Raw genomic sequence first — 22,118 nt, 5'->3', positions numbered from 1 at the left:
TGATGAGCTTTGTAGACTAGAAATGTAAGTTACAGTAAATTTTTTTATGTTTTTTTTTTAAAGATTTTATTTATTTATTCATGAGAGACAGACGGGGGAGAGAGAGAGAGAGAGAGAGAGAGAGAGAGAGAGAGAGAGAAGCAGGCTCCCAAGGAGCAGGGAGCCTGATGCGGGACTCGATCCCAGGACCCTGGGATCATGACCTGAGCCGAAGGCAGACGCTTAACCATCTGAGCCACCCAGGCGCCCAAATTTTTTTTATGTTGAAACGATATGGATCCATATATAGTGGATATAATGAGTTTGACCTGTTGTAACTAACAGATCGTTCTATATACAATTTTTTTGATTCATTTGATTATTGGTTTTAACTTGGTTTATTGTTTGGCATTTAACTTATGTATTTCATTTTATTGAAATCCATACATTATCAAAAGTGATTTGAATTTGTAACACATTGGGTTTGAGTCCCTGGGTAAAAGGTGGTCATGTTTTCATAATCATATGTTTGAGGGAAGAACTTCAGAAGTTATCTTGTTCACTCCCTTTCCAGCTTAAAACTTCTAAGGGGGAAACTCCTTCTCAGTCGAGGATGTAGGCTGAGGATCAAAATACAGTATCAGTAAAATTCTGAACATTGACATAATTAATTAATTAATTAATTTTTTTGCTTGATGAATAAGTTTATTATTGTCTTTATCTGAAAAATCTTCATAGAAAATTGTGGTTTGGTTTATTAACTCTCAGCAGCCCGATCCTGAGCTCTAGGGAAGCTTGCCTTCTTCTGAGCTACCCGATCTTTCTTTTGGGCAAGAGACATTTTGGGACGGTTCCACCTCTTCTTTTTAACTTCTTAGGCTTCTTCTCATAAACTGGATTCTCTCGTATAGCAGCTTCTTCATCATGTCTGGAGTTACGTTGTTCTTTATGTATTGAGAGAATTGTTTCTTGTAAGCATCTTCGTCTTCTTCCATTAGGTAACGCATATAATCTGCAACATTCTGACCCATGATGTGCTTTCGATGTACTTCTGCATTGAATTCCTTGCTTTCTGAATCATAACCAGGGAATCGTTTGGTACTGTGAGGGATAGACAAGCCTCCATCCACTGCTCCTTTGAGGGCCCCCAAAACTTTATTTCCAGTAGTTCTGTCAAGCCCTGCATCCAAATAGCAGGTGAAGGCACCAGGTTGACCATCAGTGCTTTCCACATTGTATTCATCTCCAGTCACTTCCACTTGGCCTTCATAGATCTTGTCCATGCCAAACCTATTTAGGAGCCTGTGGGCCAGCAGCAGGCCGGTACAATATGCTGCAGCATAATTTGTCAGGCCAACCTTCACAGCATACTTTGGGAGTTCATGAGCATAAGCCGCACAAACTATCATATCTCCTTCTATGCGGGCATAAGCAATCTGACAAATGATATCTCTGTTGGTTACACGACCTATCATCCTATATTTAGGTGTGTTGTACTTATTTTTATCTTGAATTACCAAGCGTTTCCGGGCACAATAATCAGTTTTACCCTCTCGTCGTCTTCTAAATTTCACTTGGTATCTCTTGAAGTAAGCCTTATTCTTGACAACCTTAACAAACCCCAACCTGCGGAACAGAGACCAGCGGCCGCGGCTCGCCACAGACCAGCAGGCCCAGCAGCGCTCCGCTAGGGGGAAAAAGCTGAACATTGACATATTTATTTACCACCAAACAAAATTCATGGCTAGTGCATCATTAATCTGATGTGAACACCCACCTAAAAAATAGGATCTAACCATTTCCTTTTAAAAATTCCCAGAAGTGCAGTTTGGTCAACATTATGCTGCTCTCCTTTGTAGGATTTGAATGAAGCAGTGAGAATCTGGAACCAAATCTACTTAGTTGAATTTGTTTTATTTATTTATTTTTATTTATTTAGAACTTTCTAAAACGATTTTATTTATTTGAGAGAGAGAGAATGCATAAACAGGGGGAGGGGCAGAGGGAGAAGGAGAAGCAGACTCCCTGCTGAGCAGGGAACCTGACATGGGGCTGAATCCCAGGACCCCAGGATCATGACCTGAGCTGAAGGCAGACACTTCACCTACACTGAGCCACCCAGGCACCCCCGAATTTGTTTTAGTATACAGTTGTATTTTACTCTAATCAAAGATACGTATCTGAAAAACTGTCTTAATCAAACTTCATAAAAATAAGTTAGCAAATCCTTTAATAATACTACAAAGCATCAGAAGCAAGTAATTACAGAATACCTGCTATATACTACTCAGTATGCTGGGTTCTGGTCTACAATGATGAAAAAACAGATGTGTGTGGTTCTTGCCTTCCTAGTTTATTGTCTAGTGGAGAAGATAAACATTAAACAATTTTTATGTTATCTTTGCTTATTGATACAATAGAGCCGTAGTCAGTGTTTGATTATTTATTCACCTTCAGATTAGTTTGTCCTTAGGTAAGAGGAGCGTAAGGGAAACAATTCCATGCTTAATTATTGCATAATAATTTTGAGGTCTAACATAAATGGTTTTGAATAAACATTACTGTTCTTTTCCAATTGGTATAGATTATAAAGAAATGATTTTCCATGCCACTTGTCTATAATCAGCTTCATTGGTCTTGGTTGCCAAACTAAAAAATTGAAGTAAGTATACAGTTAAGAAGGGAAGACCTTACTAATTTAAGGGAGAGTGGGAATGCTAGAAATCTTTCATATTTTAGGTTTGGAAATGCCAAAAATTAAGTACCCTTTGAACATTCCCAAACCATAAGACATTTGAGCCCAGGAGGTTATTATAAAGAATTGGAAAGCTTTTGTTTATGTACCTAAGGCATTTGTACCAAATTATTAATAGGGGTTATTTGGAGGTGGGGAATTGGGAGTGGAATTAGATGGAATATAAGTGAGATTTTTCACTTCTTTATTGCATACAAAATTTTAAAGTGGTGGGATTGCAGGTGAATTTTACTCTTTTGTTGTATTTCAGTATTTTTTCAAATAGAATTTAAACAGATGATAAGGTAGTACTATATGTGTTAGTATGAAAGGATGTCCAAGATACAAAGCAGTGATGTGATGTATAGAAAAAGTTTTGAAAGAATACTAAAGTGTTATGTGTTGCATGAATTAGTGGGACATTCACTTTGTTTCTTGTATTTTTATATGGTTTGTACTTAACCTGTTACCCTTTTGTTTTTATTTTATTTTAAAAAATATTTTATTTTTAAGTAATCTCTACACCCAGCATGGGGCTCAAACTTACAACCCCAAGATCAGGAGTTGTATTCTCAACCGACTGAGCCAGCCAGGTGCCCCACCTGTTAACCCTTTTAAATTAATTTTCATTTTATCAACTGTTGTTTCAGTACTTGTCTTTGCTTCTCTCCCTCCTCCTGTTTCCCTAGCCCTTGTGTCTTTTTCTCCTTTTACTCCTTTACTTTGGGTCTGAAGGAATACCCTCTGATAGCTTTCTGAGATCTTGCCTGTCTCTTGTTTGTGTTAGGCTTGGTGTAAGAATCTAGGTTGAAAACCAGTTTTGCTCAGAACTTTGAAGCATATGTTAAAAGTCAAATACCTCCAACTTACAAAGCAGTAAAGAGTGTATAAAATGAACATGACCTAAGAAATTAAATGATGAAGCTACCTATGTACCCTTTCACAGATTCTTTTATCTCCCGCCACCATCCTGATTTTGGTATTTAATCGTTCTCCTACATCTCTTTACTTAGCATTTGTGCATTTTAATAGTCTGTAGTATTTTATGTGTTTTTCAGCTTTATTTAAATGCTGTACTATATGTATTCTTCAGAAGTTTTTAAAGTTCAACATAATAGAAAAATAAATTCAACATAATGTTTCTAAGATTTATCTATATTGGTATGTGTAGCTTTGGCACATTCGTTGTTCAGTGGCGTGTAGTGTCTTATTATGTAAATATATTATAATTCATTTGTCCATTCTTTTATTAATGGATTTAGAGGCATTTATTTACATTAACTGTTGGGGTGGACATCTTTCCAGTATATCTTGATACATGGGTACAAAAATCTCTTTAGGGTATATGCTTAAAGGGGAGTTTCTGGGTTCATCTATAGGCCTGACTTCAACTATAATAAATACTGCCAAGTTATTCTCTGAAGTATCTGTAGCAGTTCATGCCAGTTATCAGTGTATGAAAGTTAACGTTGCCCCACATTCTTGCCAATACTCAGTGTAGTTAAATTTTAGCCATTCGCGTGGGTGGACTGTGGTATCTCATTGTGGTTTTAATTTTTTTTCATGTTTACTTGTAAGGAGTTACCCGTTTAGTTATACTTATTGCTATTCATATTTCCTCTTCTGTGAATTGCTTTTAATTATTTTTTAGTTGGGTTATTTGCCATTGTATTTTATCTTAGATTTTATTTTTTAAATAATCTCCACACCCAACATGGGGCTTGAACTCAGAACCCCAAGATCAAGATTTGCATGCTCTACTGACTGAGCCAACTAGGCGCCCCTTATTTGTCTTTTTCTTTACTTTTTTTTTTTTAAGATTTTATTTATTTTTTTTGTGAGAGAGAGAGAGCGCACACAAGTGCAGGGAGGGAGAGGGACAAGCAGACTCTGCGCTGAGCGTGGAGCCCAAGTAGGACTCAGTTTCACGACTCTGAGATCATGACCTGAGCCGAAATCACGAGTTGGCCACTTAACCACTTGAGCCACCGAGGTTCCCTGACTTTTTCTTTTTTTTAGTTTTCTTTCTTTTTTTTTAACCCCAACTTCTTCTTTACAGTTTTTATGGAATTATGTATGTTAGACATAAATCTTTTGCTGGTCATATACCTAGAGTTATCTTCTCTCCAGTTTATCGTTTCATTTTTTATATTATCTTTATGCACCAAAGTTTTCTATTTTTTGCAGTAAAAATTATAAATCTGACAATGGAAAAATAAAATTTATTTAAATTCCTTTTATGATTTTGTGTACTTTTGGCCCATATGTCTTCATTTTCTTTTAATTTTATTTTTTTAAAGATTTTATTTGAGAGAGAGAATGAGAGAGAGAGAGCACATGAGGGGGGGAGGGTCAGAGGGAGAAGCAGACTCCCTGCTGAGCAGGGAGCCCGATGCGGGACTCGATCCCGGGACTCCAGGATCATGACCTGAGCCGAAGACAGTCGCTTAACCGACTGAGCCACCCAGGTGCCCTCTTCATTTTATTTTTGGTGCACCTAGTTGGCTTAGTCAGTTAAGTGTCCCACTCTTGATCTCAGCTTAGGTCTTGATCTCGGGGTCGTGAGTTCAAGTGCCACGTTGGGTCTGGATCTCTACGCCCAATGTGGGGCTCGAACTTACAACCCTGAGATCAAGAGTCACAGATTCCACTGACTGAGCCAGCCAGGCGCCCTGTGGCCCTTATGTTTTTAAAAACTGTTGTCGGGGTACCTGGGTGGCTTAGTCATTAAGCATTTGCCTTCGGCTCAGGTCATGATCCCAGGGTCCTGGGATCAAGCCCCACACTGAGCTCCCTGCTCAGTGGGAAGTCTGCTTCTTCCTCCCCCACTCCCCCTGCTTGTGTTCCCTCTCGCTGTCTCTCTGTCAAATAAATAAATAAAATCTAAAAAAAAAACAGCGTTGAATTATAATTGACATACAATAAACTGCGCCTAGTTAAAATGTTCAATTTGATAAGCTTTGGCATATCCAAACACCCATGAAATCATCACCATAATCAAGATAATGAGTATATCCATCACCCCTAGAAGTTCCTTCTCACTCCATTGCATTTCCTCTTTCCCTACCATCTTGCCACCGTCACTCAACTATTGATCTGCTTTCTGTCTCTATAGGTTAGATTGCATTTTAAAGAATTTTATATAAATAAAACTCTGCAGTGTCTTTGGCTTCTTTCACTTAGTATAATTATTTTGAAATTCAAGTTTATATTACTAGTTAATATGTTTTCTTGCTAGGTATTGTGTGGTTCTGTCATGATTTGCTCATTCACCTGTTGATAGACATTTGGTTTCTTTCTTGTTTTTGGCTATTACAAATAAAGTTGCTGTGAACATTTATGTATAAGTCTTTGTGTGGACAAATACTTTCTCTTGGGTAAATACCTAGGTGGAATGGCTGGATCACATGACAGGTTTTTCAGAGTAGTTGTATCATTTTACATTCCCACCAACAATGTGTGAGAGTTCTAGTTTTCCACCCCCTGATCAACACTTGGTGTGGCCACTCTTTTTCATTTTAGCCATTCTAAAATTAGTGGTAGCTCTTTGTGGTTCTAATTTACATTTCCCTAATGACATTTTTATTTTATTTAAAGATTTATTTATTCATTTGAGAGAGCATGGGGCAGGGGCCGGGCAGAGAGAGAGGGAGATGCTTAACCAACCATCCAGGCCCTCCTTGTTTTTTTTTTTAAGATTTATTTATTTTTGAGAGAGAGATATCCCATGCGTGGATGTGTGAGTGGGGAGAGGGGCAGAGGGAGAGGGAATGGGAGAGAAGGAATCTTCAGCAGACTCCCCACTGAGTGTGGAGCCTAACATGGCTTGATCTCACGACCTTGAGATCATGACCTGAGCTGAAGTCAAGGGTTGGATGCTTAACTGATTGGGCCACCCAGGTGCCCCACTAATGACTTACTATGTTGAGTACTTTTTCATGTGTTAATTTGCCATCCTTATATCTTTTTTGGTGAAATATCTTTTCAAACCTTTGCCCATTTAACAAAATGGGTTGTTTGTTTTCTTATTGTTGAGGTTTGAGAGAGGTGTGTGTGGGTTTCTGGACATAAACCCTTCATCAGATGTGTGTGTGTGTGTGTGTGTGTTGGTTTTTTTTTAAATTTTTTTATTTTGGCTTAGATGGCACAGAGTGGGCAGAATGGGGATGGTGATTTGTATCACTTCTAATAAGTTATATACATTCTGACTCTGGTTCACTTGGGACTCTCTGGAGGGAACACCCTTGGCCATGACAGATTTTATTGTGGTGATGTGACCAACAGGGAAAGCCTGAGGTGCTGTGTACCTGCTTATAGGGAGCAAATCACAAGGATGAACTGAGGTGGGTGTCAGACATTCTGGACAGAACTGTTGGTGAACTCATGTGAGATACTGTCAAGAACTACGAGGAAATACTGGGTAAGACAGGAAAGAAAAGTCCTACCTAACTAGGTGGGCACACGAGCAGCCAAGCCATGGTTAATTTCTATTAAGTTGATCCCTTCTATAACCAGAGAGTTGATGGGTCGGGGAAAAAATGGAATCAAATATATTCTTTGCAAAGTTACTCTCCTAGGCTGTGGCTTTTCTTTTTATTCTCTTAACAGTATCTCTTGGAAAACACAAGTTCTTAATTTTGATAAAGTTCTTGTCTATCAACTTTTTCTTTTATGAATTATGTTTTTCATGTTATATATAAGAAATCTGCCTGTCTCAAGACTACAAAGATTTTCTTCTGTTCTTTTCCAGAACTTTGAGGTTTTACATTTAGATCTATGATCCATTTGGAGCTAATTTTTGTATATTGTATGAGGGGTGGATGGAAGTTTTTTGTGTTTTTAAAATGAATATCTAAATGTTCCATATCTTTTGTTGAAAAGACTGCTTTCTCATTGAATTAAGAAATTGCCTTTGCACCTTGTTGAAAATCAATTAGCCATATGTATGTAGGTGTATCTCTGGATTCTCTTCTGTTCATTGATCTATTTGTCTACCCTGATGCCATTATCCTACTCTTGGGTTGCTTCTTTGAACAGAAAATATAATATGAAAGCAATATTGCACATAGAGATAGGAAGTAGAGTGGTGGTTGCCAGGGCACTGAAGGGAGGGAGTAATAGGGAGTTATTGTTTAATAGGTTCAGTTTCAGTTTTGCAAGGTGAAAAGAATTCTATGGATGGATGTTGGTAATGGTAGCACAACAACATAAGTATACTTAATGCCACAGAACTGTACTTTTAAAAATGGTTAAGATGATAAATTTTGTTATGTCTTTTTCTTTTTTACTGTAATCTTTTATTAAAAGCTGTATTGTACAATGTCTAGGGCAAAATGAATAGTCAGTTTCAGTTGACTGATTCTAAAGTAATCAAGACCCAGAGAGGTTAGCTGGCAAATGATGAGGGTAAGAGGTTTGAATGCACAGCCACAGGGCATATTATTTCACTATTTTACACAGCTCTGTCTGAATTGTAATACTTTTCACCAGTGTGATAAAGCTTGGATTTTAAAATCGCCAAACTTAAAAAGTATTCTAGATCAATCCTTTTATTAATAATGATTCACTAAAACAGAAATGGGGGATGTTTGAATTTATCCTCTTCTCCCCATCTTCCTGTTGCATGCTCACCCACTTATGTTTCTTGAAAGTTGCTAATCAAAAATCTCAAGACATAAAGTTGACTCTTTGGGAGTGTTTTTTAAATTGTAGTGAAGTGTGCATAATATAAAGTTTACCATTTTAAGCATTTTTAAGTATACATTCACTGGTGTTGAGTATATTCCATTGATATGAAACCATCGCCACCATTCATATCCAGAATATTTTCATCTTCCCAAACCAAAACTCTGAACCCGTTAGACACTAATTCCCCATTCCTCCTTCTCTCCAGCCTCTAACAACCATACTTCTTTCTGTCTCTTAAGAATTTGACTGTGGTACCACATATGAGTGGAAACATACATTATTTGTCTCTTTGTGATTTGCTAATTTTACTTAGCATAATGTCTTCAAGATTCATCCATGTTGTAGCATGTGTCAAATTTCCTTTTTTTTTTCTTTTTAAGATTTTATTTATTTATTTATTTGTCAGAGAGAGAGAGAGCGAGAGAGAGCACAAGCTGGGGGAGTGGCAGGCCGAGCAGACAGAGGGAGAAGCAGGCTCCCCGCTAGGCAAAGAGTCCAATGTGGGACTTGATCCCAGGACCCTGGGATCATGACTTGAGCCCAAGGCAGATGCTTAAGCAACTGAGTCACACAGGCATCCCTCAAATTTCCCTTTTTAAAAAAGATTTATTTTAGAGAGAGAGAGTGGGGGTTGGAGCAGAAGCAGAGGGAGAGAGAAACTCAAGCAGATTCTGCACTGAGTGCAGACAGAGCCCAACGCGGCTCAGTCTCATAACCCTGAGATCATAACCTGAGCTGAAACCAAGAGTCAAAAACTTAACCGACTGAGCCACCCAGGTGTCCCAAGTTTCCTTTCATTTTTAAGGCTGAATAATATTCCACTGTGTGTTCATACTACAATTTGTTCATGGATTCTTGGGTTGCTTCTACCTTTTGGCTATTGTAAATAGTGCTGCGATGAACATGGGTACAAATACCTCATCACGTCCCTGCTTTTGATTGTTTTGGATGTATATCCAAAAGTGGATACTGGATCATATGGTAGTTGTTTTAATTTTTGGAGGAACCACCATGACATTTTCCACAGTGGCTGCACCATTTTACATTCCCACCGGCAACACACAGGCGTTCCACATTCTCCATTTCCTTGCCAGTGCTTGTTATTTTCTGTTTTTGGTTTGTTCTGATGTTTGATAATGGGCATCCTAATGGGTATGAAATAGTTATCTCATTGTGATTTTGATTTGCATTTTTTTAAAGATTTTATTTATTTATTCAGAGAGAGAGCACAAGTGTGGGGAAAGGACAGGGAGAGGGAAAAAGAGCATCTCAAGGAGACTCAGCACTGAGCATGGAGCCGATTCAGGGCTCGATCTCATGATCCTGAGATCATGACCTGAGCCAAAACCGAGAGTTGGGATGCTTAACCGACTGAGCTGCCCAGGTGTCCCTGATTTGCATTTCTTCTTCTAATTTGTTTTTAAAGATTTAATTTACTTTAGCAAGAGAGAGAGTGTGAGTGAGCATGAGCAGGAGGAGGGGCAGGGGGAGAGAGAGAGAGAGAGAATCTGAAGCAGACTGCCCTGCTGAGTGTGAAGCCCAATGCAGGGCTCAATCTCATGACCCATGAGATCATGACCTGAGCTGAAATCATGAGTCAGGCACTCAGCTGACTGAGCCACCCAGGTGTGCCACCTCCGATTTGCATTTCTTAATTAGTGATGTTAAACATGTTTTTATGTGCTTTTTGGCCATTTGTGTATCTTCTTTGGAGAAATGCCTATTCAAATCCTTTGCCCATTTTTAGTTGGGTTATTTGATTTTTTATTGTTGAATTTTAAGGATTCTTTATATATCCTGAATATCAATCCCTTAACAAATATATGATGTGCAAATATTTTCTCCTGTTCTTTGGATTGCCTTTTTAGCATGTCGATAGTGTCCTTTGGTATATAAAAGTTTTAAATTTTGATATAGTGCAATTTGTTTGTTTTTACTTTTGTCACCCATGCTTTTGATATCTTACTCAAAAAATCATTGTCAAATCCAATGTCATGAAGCTTTTCCCCTGTTTTCTTCTAAGAGTTTTTAGCTCTTACATCTGTATTGAGTTAATTTTTGTATATGGTATAGGGTAAGAGTCTAATTGCTTCTTTTGTATATGGATACCTAGTTTTCTCAACACTGTTTATTGAGAAGATTGTCCTTTCTCTCATTGAGTGGTCTTGACACCCTTGTGGAAACTCACTGTACATGTAAGGGTTTATTTCTGGGTTCTCTATTCCATTCGTCTGTATGTCTGTCTTCATGCCAGTATACATTGCTTTGATTAATGTGGCTTTGTAGTAAATTTTGAAATCAGGAAATGTGAGATCTATAACTTTGTTCTTCTTTTCAAGATTGTTTTGGCAGTTCAGGGCCCCTTGAGATTCCATAACAATTTTGGGATGGATTTTTCTATTCAAAAAAAAAAAGTGATTGAGATTTTGATAGGGATTGCATTGAATCTGTAGATTGCTTTGGGTAGTATTGGCATCTTAACAATAGTAAGTCTTCCAGTCTGTGAACATTTCCATATCATGTTTTTCCATTTATTTGTGTCTTCTTTCATTTCTTTCAGCAGTTTTGTAGTTTTCAGTGTACAAGTCTCTTTGGTTAAGTTTATTCCTAACTATATATTTGATGTTACTATAAATGGAATAGTACTTCCTTTTCAGATTATTCATTGTTAGTGTTTAAAAATCAGCTGATTTTTGTGTGTTGATTTTGTATCCTGCAAGTTTGCTGAATTTGTTTATTCTCATTGTTTATTTTTAATGTGGAGTCTTTATCATTTCTACATATACAATCATGTTATTTGCAAGCAGTGGTACTTCTACCTACTTTCTCTCAAATTTGGGTGCCTTTTATTTTTTTCTTGCCTAATTGCTCTCACTAGGACTTCCAGTACTGTGTTGAATAGAAGTGATGCAAGTGGACTTTTTTTTTTTTTAAAGATTTTATTGTCAGAGAGAGAGCACAAGCAGGGGGAGTGGCAGGCAGAGGGAGAAGCAGGCTCCCCACTGAGCAAGGAGCCCAATGTGGGACTCGATCTCAGCACGGGTCATGACCTGAGCCGAACGCAGATGCTTAACTGACTGAGCCACCCAGGCCATCCCTTTTTTCTCCTGATCTTAAAGGAAAAGCTTTCAGTCTCACCATTGAGTAAAATGATAGCTGTGGGTTTTTCATCTAAGGATCTATATTATGTTGAGATAGTTTGCTTCTATTCCTTGTTTGTTGACTGTTTTTTATCTTGAAAAGTTGTTGAATTTTTCAAATGCCCTTTCTGCATTAATTGAAGTGATCTTGTGTGGGTTGTTCCCTTTATTCTGTTAATGTAGTTATTACATTGATTGATTTTCATGCACTGAACCGTCCCTGCATTCTAGGAATAAATCCCACTTGGTCATGGTATCTAATCTATTTTAATATGCCATTGATATTAGTTTACTAGTATTTTGTTGATTTTTTTTTTAAATCAGTGCTTCTAAGGGATATTAATCTGTAGTTTTCTTGTAGTCTTTCTGGCTTTGGTATCAGAATAATGCTGGCTTCATAGAATGAATTAGAGAGTGTTTCTTCCGCTTTGATTTTTTTTGGAAGATTAAAGTTAACTTTTGGAGCTGTCCTCATCCAAGCTCTCTTCCTTACTGTTACTGATAACTCAGATGAAGATACTTATAGATGGCTATGGTAATTTTTAGGATGATCTCATAAAAGAAATATATGAAAATTTTACTCAACTTCACCAGTAATGAAAAGATTGTAAGTTGAATAAACACAATAATTGTATTTCCCCTATCCAGTTGATGCTCAAAAAATTGTATTTAGATTGTAATATACAATAAATTTGACAGCTTCCAATCTGTCACTGTCTTAATACTAATAATAGGAATGTAAATTGGAACATTTTCTGGAGCACAATTTGGCACTATGTGAAGCCTTAAAAATAATGCATCCTTTGACCCAGCAATTCCATTTATAGGATATTATCCTGAGAAAATTGTCATGGATACATGGAAGAAGTTAGAGCAGTGCTTTCAACATTATAATAATGCAAAGTTAAAACCATAATGTCCAGAAACAGAGAATTCAGTACTAAATTGTGGTACACATACAAGGCTGTGCAGCTATAACATACTGAGGTTGGAGAAAATTTTGCAAAATAATGTGTAGTATAATTCCACTAAAATGCTTCTATTTAGGCATTATAAAAACCTCTCAAACTTACCTGTTAACAGTGGTATATTACCTGGATGGTAGTATGGATTCTTGATACTTTTATTTCTACTTCTCCATCTCTCTATTTTTCAAACAGTAAGTGATACTAGTTTTATGACAGAACAATAAAAGGCATTCTGTCAGAATTCAAAATGAAATGATGTAAGAAAGTATAGTTGAATCTTATGGCAGAATCAGTATCTAAAAATAGTCTTGGTAGGCTGAGATGATGGACTGAATCCAGTGAAATTTAATCAGGATGGATGAATTAGGTAAGTATGATAGAGTAATAAATCATATTTCTGGGTTTAAAAAACCAACTATAACCAGTATGGAAAGTGTGAGGTGGGGCCCAATAGTAACATACGTGAAAGACTTAAAGGTTTTAGTTGACTTTAGCTACCTTCTGTGTGTGAGCAGCCAGCCATTTATTTTCCTCCCCTTCTTTTTCATCTCACACCAGGCTTAGTCTCTTTATGGGAAGCCTCCAGTGTTTCCTCACTGAATGATGTTAAGTCTTGTCACCATTAGACCCCATTTGTTTTAGTCATTTCTGACTTTGTTCAACATTGCTATTTGGAGTCCTGTTCCTCTTACTTTTGCTTTTTCAAACTTGACCCATATTTTGGAAACCGAACTCAGTCTTGCTGGAAGCCTGTTTGTCATGGTGTGGTCACATTTTACTCAAATATATTTATTTCTGGGACTTTTGATGTGTTGAGAAATTAAAATCAATAAAATTTCCCACTTTATGTGCAAAATTTGAAAAATGCAAATCCTTTTCTATTATTAAAAGTGACGTAATTTCCTTTTGCCATAGGACATGTAGCTTTAATGATAAATACCAGATACTTTTTTTCATTTCTTTGTGAACCACCAGCATGTGGGGTGTCAATCAGCACCATTGCTGCAAAAGCTTCCCAGAAGCAGTCACTTTAATGATTCTGCTTGCTGCAAAATATTAAAGATAGTGCGAAGGGGAAAAAAGAATTTAAAAGCACACTTAAAATAGTTGTAGAATTGTGCATTCTGAGAAGACCTGAAGCAAAGCGATGAAGTGTGGGCTCTGGAGCCAAATGACCCTGAATTCAAATTTAAATCCTGAATCCAGCAGTTACCTAACTGGGTGACTGGGCAAATAACTTAATCTCTCTGTGTCTTTGTTTTTTTCATTAAAAAAAAAAGATTTTAGGGGTGCCTGAGGTGGCTCAGTCAGTTAAGCAGCTGCCTTCGGCTCAGCTCATGATCCCAGGGTCCTGGAATCGAGCCCCGCATCGGGCTCCCTGCTCAGCAAGAGCCTGCTTCTCCCTCTCCCTCTGCCTGCCATTCTGCCTACTTGTGCTCTCTCTCCCTGTCTCTCTGTCAAATAAATAAAATCTTCAAAAAAAAAAAATTAAAAAAAAGATTTTAAGTAATGTCTACACCCAGTGTGGAGTTTGAACTTACAACCCCAAGATCAAGACTTGCATGCTCCACCAACTGAGTGAGCCAGGTGCCCCTTTGTTTCCTCATTTTTAAAATGGGCTGGTGATAAATCATTTAGTTCACAAGGTTGTTGTAAATTGTGTTAGTAGCATGTAAAGCTCCTAGGAGAATGCCTAGCTTATACCATATGCTTAAAAATACTATGAGTATTCCATTGGGAATATTAGTCTTGAACCATTTGAGTTTTACTTATTTATTATTATTATCTTTTAAGGGCATTTTTTAAAAGATTTATTTATTTGAGAGAGAGCATGCACACACATGAGTGAGAGCAGGAGGAAGAGCAGAGGGAGAGGGAGAGAATCTCAGACTTCCTGCTGAGTGTGGAGCCCTACCCAGGGCTCAGTCCCAAGACCCTGAGATTACAGCCTGAACTGAAATCAAGAGTTGGATACTTCGCTTAACTGAGTCACTGAGGTGCCCCACCTTTTGAGTTTTAAATGGCGATACATCTCTACATAAAATAAGACCATTCTATAAAATGCTCCCTCTTTGGGGCTCTTGGCTGGTTCAGTTGGAAGAGCATGCAACTCTTGAACTTGGGGTCATGAGTTTGAGGAAATTGGGTGTAGAGTTTACTTTAAATAAATAAACTTAAGAAAAAAGAAATGCTCCCTCTTTGATAGTTTTAGAAAATAGGATGCCGCCAATCTCTTTGAAACCATGCAGTGAGGAATATAGAAGGAATTCGGATGAGGGGAGGGGCGCCTGGGTGGCTCAGTCAGTCAAACGTCTGCCTTTGGCTCAAGTTATGATCCCAGAGTCCTGGGATGAGCCCTACACCAGGCTCCCTGCTCAGCAGGGCGTCTGCTTCTCCCTCTCCCTCTGCTGCTCCCCGCCTTGTGCTCACTCTCTCTTTCAAATAAGTAAATAAAATCTCTTAGGAAAAAAAATTCGGATGGGGGAGATTTTTTTTTTCCCTCCTAATCGTAAACCTAGTAATGTTCATTAAACTTTGGGAAGTTCAGAAAACTATAAAGACAAAAAATTGTTCATAATGCTACTACTATCCCAGTGCTAGCCATATTAGCATTTTAGTTGAGTTCCTTCTAGGTTTTTTCTTGTGCATTACTTTTTTTTTTAATGTACAAATCTGTTCTGATTATAACACATACAAAGAGGGGCACCTGGGTGGCTCAGTCAGTTGAGTGTCTGCCTTCGGCTTGGTCATGATCCTGGAGTCCTGGGACTGAGCCCCACAACCCTATGTTGGGCTCCCTGTTAGCGGGGAGTCTGCTTCTCCCTCTCCCTCTGCTCCTCCCCTGCTGCTTGTGCTCTCTCGCTTGCTCACTCTCTCAAATAAATAAATCTTGGGGAAAAAAAGCACACACATATACAGAACTGGAGGGTATTTAGCCTAGAGAAGTAAACTATTGTAGAAGTCAAGGTGAGTCCATAGTACACTATGTTGGGGGCCTGGTCAGGGTCACTGGCTATAGACATAAAGTATAGGGGCAGGAAAAAGGTATTTCTGAGGTTGAATCAACAAACTTTTGGGGCAGTGATGTCAAAGATATTTTTTTTTTTTTAGCTCTCGCTCATGAAAAAAGAGGCAGATAGAACATAGGAGGAAGAGCATATTTGCTGGGGGGGATGTTTGTTTTGTACATAGTGAGTTTGAGAATTGAGGACATTCAGATGGAAATGTCAAATAGGCAGTTGAGGTATATAACAAAGACTTGAGAGGTAATCTGCCTGGGATATGAATGAGAGCATCCCAGTAAAAATGTTTAAAATGAACAAAGATGATATCTATAAAGATATAAATGTATTTGACCTCTCAGTATACCTTGCTCTAAAAGGGCAGGTGCTCAGCATAGTATTGCCACATAGAAGGCCTTTGTGGAATAAATGAGTTAACTGGAAGAGAGGAGCCATTAATTTGGTCTCTGTAGAATCCTAATGAACTTGTGGGAGTCATATTTATTTTAATTTTTTTTTTTAAGATTTTATTTATTTGACAGGGCGCCTGGGTGGCTCAGTTTGTTAAGCAACTGCCTTCAGCTCAGGTCATGATCCTGGAGTCCCAGGATCGAGCCCCACATTGGGCTCCCAGCTCAGTGGGGAGTCTGCTTCTCCCTCTGACTCTCTCCCCTCTCATACTCTCTCTCTCAGATAAATAAAGTCTTAAGAAAAAATAAAGATTTTATTTATTTGAGCATTCAGGAGCCGGGGGGAGGGGCAGAGGGAGAGGGAGAAGCAGACTCCCTGCTGAACAGGGAGCCCAACATGGGGCTCGATCCTGGGACCCTGAGATCATGACCTGAGCTGAAGGCAGACACTTAACCGACTGAGCCACCCAGGCGCCCCAGAGTCCTATTTATTACTTACCTTCCCTTTCAGTTTTGTTGGTGTCTAAAATTTAAAATTTTTTTTTTTAAGATTTTATTTATTTTTTTGAAAGAGAGAGACACAGTGAGAGAGGGAACACAAGCAGGGAGAGGGGGAGAGGGAGAAGCAGACTTCCCACTGAGCAGGGAGCCTGATGCGGGGCTCTATCCCAGGACCCTGGGACCATGACCTGAGCCAAAGGCAGAGGCTTAACAACTGAGCCACCCAGGCGCCCCTAAAATTTCAATTTCTAAAGAGAAATGAGACCTCTTTTTCTTTCCTGCTTCTGATGGAATGTTATTTGGATGTCTGTAATTCATTTAACTTAATCTTGAATTTTTATTTTTATTTTTTTAAAGATTTATTTGAGAGAGCGAGAATGAGAGAGAGTACATGAGATGGGGGGGGGTCAGAGGGAGAAGCAGGCTCCTCGCTGAGCAGGGAGCCTGATGTGGGACTCGATTCCGGGACTCCAGGATCATGACCTGAGCTGAAGGCAGTCGCTTAACCAACTGAGCCACCCAGGCGCCCTAATCTTGAATTTTTAAAAGGTGATAGTGAGGAAGATTGTTCCAGTGATTCTTCAGATGCTCAAAGTATGTCATAATGGATATGTTAAAGGGGACCTATTTATTTGGACTAACACATGAGGGTGAAAAGATTCAGGAATATAAGAATATATAAAGCAGTATAGGGCAAGCTGTAAACATAAATACCCATGAGGTATTGAATCTTTGAAATTGTGTAACTTGTAGAAGTCTTAATGGAATGGTTGTGTCAGAAGATACTAGGTTGGTGTCAGGAGCATTCTGAGTGGGAAGGTGGACTTGGCAAGACCCACCTCATCTGTATGCACTGTGCCCTTCTCTTTATATACTTCAGGCAGCAGTTGGTTAATTTGCATGTGTGGTTTCAACTGTCACACTGTATTGACTCATTCAGAAAGCTGCATGAGGATAGGCACCCCCCATGTCTTTCTCCCCAACACCTAGCATAGGTTAGAGTAGGCTTCTCTATAAATGTTTGTCCAGTGAAGAAAATGGTGAATGGATCAGCAAACATTTAGTGAGACTTGAGAGAATATTCTGTGGTGGTAGAAGTGGGTGGAGAATTGTTAGGCCTGTAAAGATTGATAACACATAATATCTGACCTCAGGGAGCATAAAATCTGCCATTGAGTGTCAGTTTGTCAAGTTCTCTGGTTTTAGATTAACCAGTGCAGACAGTAAGTAATTCACTGACCTGAAACAGACTTTGTTTCTAACAAAGATTTTAATAAATTTCTTCAGAGATTGTGTGAACTCTTACTTATATAACAGATAAGCACATATTCTGCGTTCCTTCTCTGTACTCATTTAGCTGCAAAAAGGATTGTTATGGGGTGAGTTTTAGGATCCTGTGTTATTAAGTTTTTTTTTATTAAAATTTGGAATTTGATTAAATGAGGACATAATGCTGTTCTGAAAATACAGAAGGAGCTCACATCTCTATAAAGTGTGGTAACGGCAGCAAGATACTTAATTGAATTGATATACTAAAATAAATGGCTTGATCATTCAGATGTGCAAAGACCAGATAATCCAGTGTGTTAGCTAACAGTTTTTACTATATATGGTGTAATTGTTTATTATATATTTCCTTTAAGGTTCTTCTTTTTTTTATTTTAAGTAATCAAGACTGTTCTTAATTATCGGAACTGATACGGAGACTTAGTTTGGAAACTAAAGCTGCAGAAAATCCAGTGGAATTCTGCAATGCTACCACAGCTATTTGTAGAAAAATTTCAGGCAGAAAAATTAAAGACAAGAAGTTAGGACTTTTTGAAGAAATTATTCTGGGGCAGGGGGTAATGAATTCAAATCACATGTAATTTACTCAGGATAAAGTTACCCTCTGAAAATAAGCCTTTCCTATAGAAGTAGCCCCAATCAAAGAGTTAGGACTAACCCAATCAGAAAGTAGAGGAAAAAACTTCTATCCTGCCTATGCATAATTCAAGTGGTAACCTAACTAGATATATCAACTGACCATAAGCAAAACCTAATCAGTTGTTAGGAGGAAGATACATATTAAGAGAGTACAACTCTGTGGAACCTAGAGAATCCCCAAACAAGAATTCAGTAGTGATTTTCTAGCATTGTCCAGAGAGAACATAAGCCAGCTTTCCACCATCATTTGAACAAATCCTTGTGTTGGACAGATGTAGTTTATCAGGCTTGATTGTATTCCATTTTCCTTTGTTTTAGATTTCATACTACCAGTGCTCCCTTCGGCAGCACATATACTAGATTTCATACTACCAGGTACTGTCTTAGATAACCACAGTATGGATCATGGGGTACTCTGGGTGGTAATATGACTATCCCTTATTATAAACAAACAAATTGGCATTTGGCCTACATGTTAATTTTTAAAAATAAACTTAGTTAAAAATATAAATATGACATCATTCTTTCATAAATCGGTTAGTGTAAATCAGGCCTAATCAGTTCTGTGTATGCAGGGAAAAATGGATTTTATGAAGTTATGGAGCTGAGGATCATACTCAGGAATAAGTCTCTTTTTGTACAAGGTAGGGATCATAGCCTTATTCTCGGATACCCAGTGGTTGGCACATGGTTGGGGCTCAATTTAATGGATTAATGAAACTCATCATTATTGAATTTCAGAGATTGAAACTCCAGACCTCATTGAGAACAGCTATAGACATTTTGTGGCTTTATTCTTAGATTTATTCTCATGTCAAAAGAGCAGTTTTGGCTTTTCTTTAACTCAGCAGAATCAATTCATTAAGTGATGAAAATAGAATCCTCTAAACAAATCAGAGCCTAAAAAGGCAAATAAAAGGTGTATGCATTTATTAGAAAAAAAGGGGAGGGACCATGCATTTGAGAACAAAGACAGTCTGTTTTATTGTTTTTATTGTTTAATTAATACTTTAATTTTATTTTTTTAGACCTTATTGCAATATGCAAGCAACAAGAATGCCTCAGAACATATGGTGTATCTTCTGGAGGTATATCGACTTGCCATTCAAAGCTTTGCCAGTGCACGCCCATATTTAACTACTGAATGTGAAGATGTCCTCTTAGTGCTTGGCAGATTAGTACTGTAAGTTTAAGTACTTAAGTCACTGTTAAAATTGAGTACTTTAGATTGTAATGTTTGCTTGACTTCTCTTTACTATGACATCACGTTATTCAGAGCACCGAAAGTCATACCTTAGAATGAAATTTCCTTTGCTCTGAGTCTTCATACTCTGGTTCCCAGGAGATAAAGTACAAGTGAAGCTCCAGCCAAACATAATCAACATAATCTTTAATTGCCTCCAGAGTCTCTTTTTACTCAGGCTTAGCCTCCAAGAATGATACATTTTCTTTCTGTCCTTAGGTATGGATCAATATAAGTAACAGAGTAGCTGGAAACTGTAGTGGTCTTTGAGGGGAAATAACTATGAAATTTTGCAGTTCAGTTATGTTATTTGAACTAAGAATAATTTTACTAGCAGAAAATACCAGGATATATATAAGATTACCACCCTGAGTCCATGATAATTTAGCTGCTGTTTTAATATTTGGCTGCCTAGTAGCAGATATAATTACACCTTCAATGTAATTTTCATCTGCAAATTGAAAAGGTACAACAGCTATTCAGTTTTTAGATTGGTTTAGCTTACAGGTTGTTTGGAAGGATAACTTCTAATCTGTGAGAGGTAAAGAAATGGCCTTCCCAGTCCTTCTTTTCCTCTGCAAGTGACAAGAACCTACATAGATGACAGTTACATATATTTATTTCTTTATCAGCTGAATTGACAGTAGCATGAGCTCCTGTTTTTGTCTTCTGGGATCAGGACGGTTCCTATTCAAGTACCCTCCTATACCCTAATAAACTAAACTGCTTGGAATATTTTTTCTAAAAGGAATATATTATTACCAAATGTTTTAAAGCCACAATGTAACTGTAAAGCCTCCTGGTTTTTCTTTTTTTTCTTTTTTAAAGTCGAAAAGCCAATATAAGTATGTTGAAGAAAATTTTAAAGAGTAAGGAACAAATTTCAAATAGTCTAAACAAATGTAAAATGTATATTCCGTATCATTGTCATACTGTATTTGATTATGCTTATAACCACATTTATATCCTGACTTCATTATTTTACATTATAGGAGTTGTTTTGAATTACTGCTTTCAGTGTCTGAAAGTGAACTGCCATGTGAAGTCTGGGTACTCTTCCTTCAGTCTCTACAGGTGAGTTGATTTGGGCTGAAAAAAAGATCACTGTTTAGATATCCAAGACACCTAGTTAATTTCTCCCAGCAAACTAAAATGGAAAATTTGGAAGAAAAACAAGTATATTGTATATTGATACTAAGTTCATGAAATTTTGAGAAAGAGGTCTTCCAAATGAAGGGGTGTGTTAAAAATTGCTTTTGTCTTTCATTTGGTTTTGTTAGCCTTTATATAGCTTAGGAATCAACACAAGTTTTCATTACTCAGAAACAAAGTTTAAAAACAAAAGCAACGTTTAGACAGAATAAAGCTATTAAAAATGTAAAATTGTATGTGGTTATAAGGTAGGAGTATTTGGATCATTCTAAGTACACTTATCTAGTAATTTCCCCCTAACACTTCAGGGATTGTGTCTAGCATTGTAAGTCTCTCAAACAACCAAAATACTCGTCATAGATTCTATTCATGCATTTTACTTACAGAAGAGCTACATTGGCTCTCATATTGGCTTGATTATCAGCTTTCTGAATAGGTGAGCACATCAGAAAGTTTATGGAGGATAGAGTAGGATAGGAGGAAAATACAACAGGAGGCAAATTTGCGTGTTACTGATAGAGACAGAAAAACTATTCTAAAAAATAGACACAGTGGTAATAGCGGTCATTCATTATCACTGTGTACTAAATACTGCTCTACTGTTTTATGTGTTTTTTGTCTTGTAATCAAATTACAAACCTTATAATGTAGGGATCATTTGAATCTCCACTACAGACAGGGAGACAGGAGAGAGTGTTGATTAGCTTGCCCAGAGTTACACTCAGATTTATAGCCAGAGCTTGCTTTTGGCCAGCTGCTCCTCGAGGACACAGACTGTGTAGTAGTCTGGACCTGTGTCGTGTAGGCACAAGTAAGGATTTGAATATTAACAGACATACTTCATTATCTGGAAACTTCTTTCCTCTGGGATATATAACCCAAAATGAAATGATAATAATGTTAATCTTTTTCTTTTTGGGGAAAAGAGGATTGTTTCTGGTTGTGTCCTTGGCCTATTTTAATTTTTTTTTTTTTTTTTTTAATTCATGAGAGTCAGAGAGAGAGGCAGAGGCAGAGGGAGAAGCAGGCTCCCTGCCTAGCAGGGAGCCCGATGGCGGGACTCGATCCCAGGACCCTGGGATCATGACCTGAGCCGAAGGCAGACGCTCAACCATCTGAGCCACCCAGGCGCCCCGAGAAATTCCTTGGCCTATTTTAATCCCTGTGATGTGATCCTGATTCGTCACATATTCATAAAGCTGCTAAAATCATCTTTCATACATAACACACTGATTTTGTCACGCTGTGTTTTGAGGCCTGCCAGTAGTTTTGTCCTGTCATACAACAGTCTAGAAGGGCAAATCTCATTAATCTTGTTTGGGTTGTTACTATTATTTATAATAGTATTATTTGCAGAGAGAATACTGTCATATTT

At 37.8% G+C, this 22,118-nt stretch overlaps 1 protein-coding gene and 1 pseudogene across 1 annotated transcript in view; one reads left to right on the top strand and one right to left on the bottom strand.

Annotated features, from left to right (window-relative positions):
- RLF (RLF zinc finger) overlaps positions 1–22,118 on the top strand; it is an 84,361-nt gene that overhangs the window by 12,157 nt on the left and 50,086 nt on the right. Inside the window, exons 2-3 of the mRNA XM_028123288.2 lie at positions 19,377–19,531; positions 20,584–20,665. Coding sequence (XP_027979089.1) covers positions 19,377–19,531; positions 20,584–20,665 — 237 coding nt within the window. The remainder of the gene's footprint in view (positions 1–19,376; positions 19,532–20,583; positions 20,666–22,118) is intronic.
- LOC114224199 (large ribosomal subunit protein uL18 pseudogene) lies at positions 663–1,484 on the bottom strand (annotated as a pseudogene).

Source organism: Eumetopias jubatus, unplaced genomic scaffold, assembly GCF_037043125.1.
Source record: "Eumetopias jubatus isolate StellerSeaLion01/CBP00866 unplaced genomic scaffold, mEumJub1_p1.0 scaffold_4, whole genome shotgun sequence".
NCBI classification, from domain to species: domain Eukaryota; kingdom Metazoa; phylum Chordata; class Mammalia; order Carnivora; family Otariidae; genus Eumetopias; species Eumetopias jubatus.
This window is presented reverse-complemented; position numbering and strand designations above follow the sequence as displayed.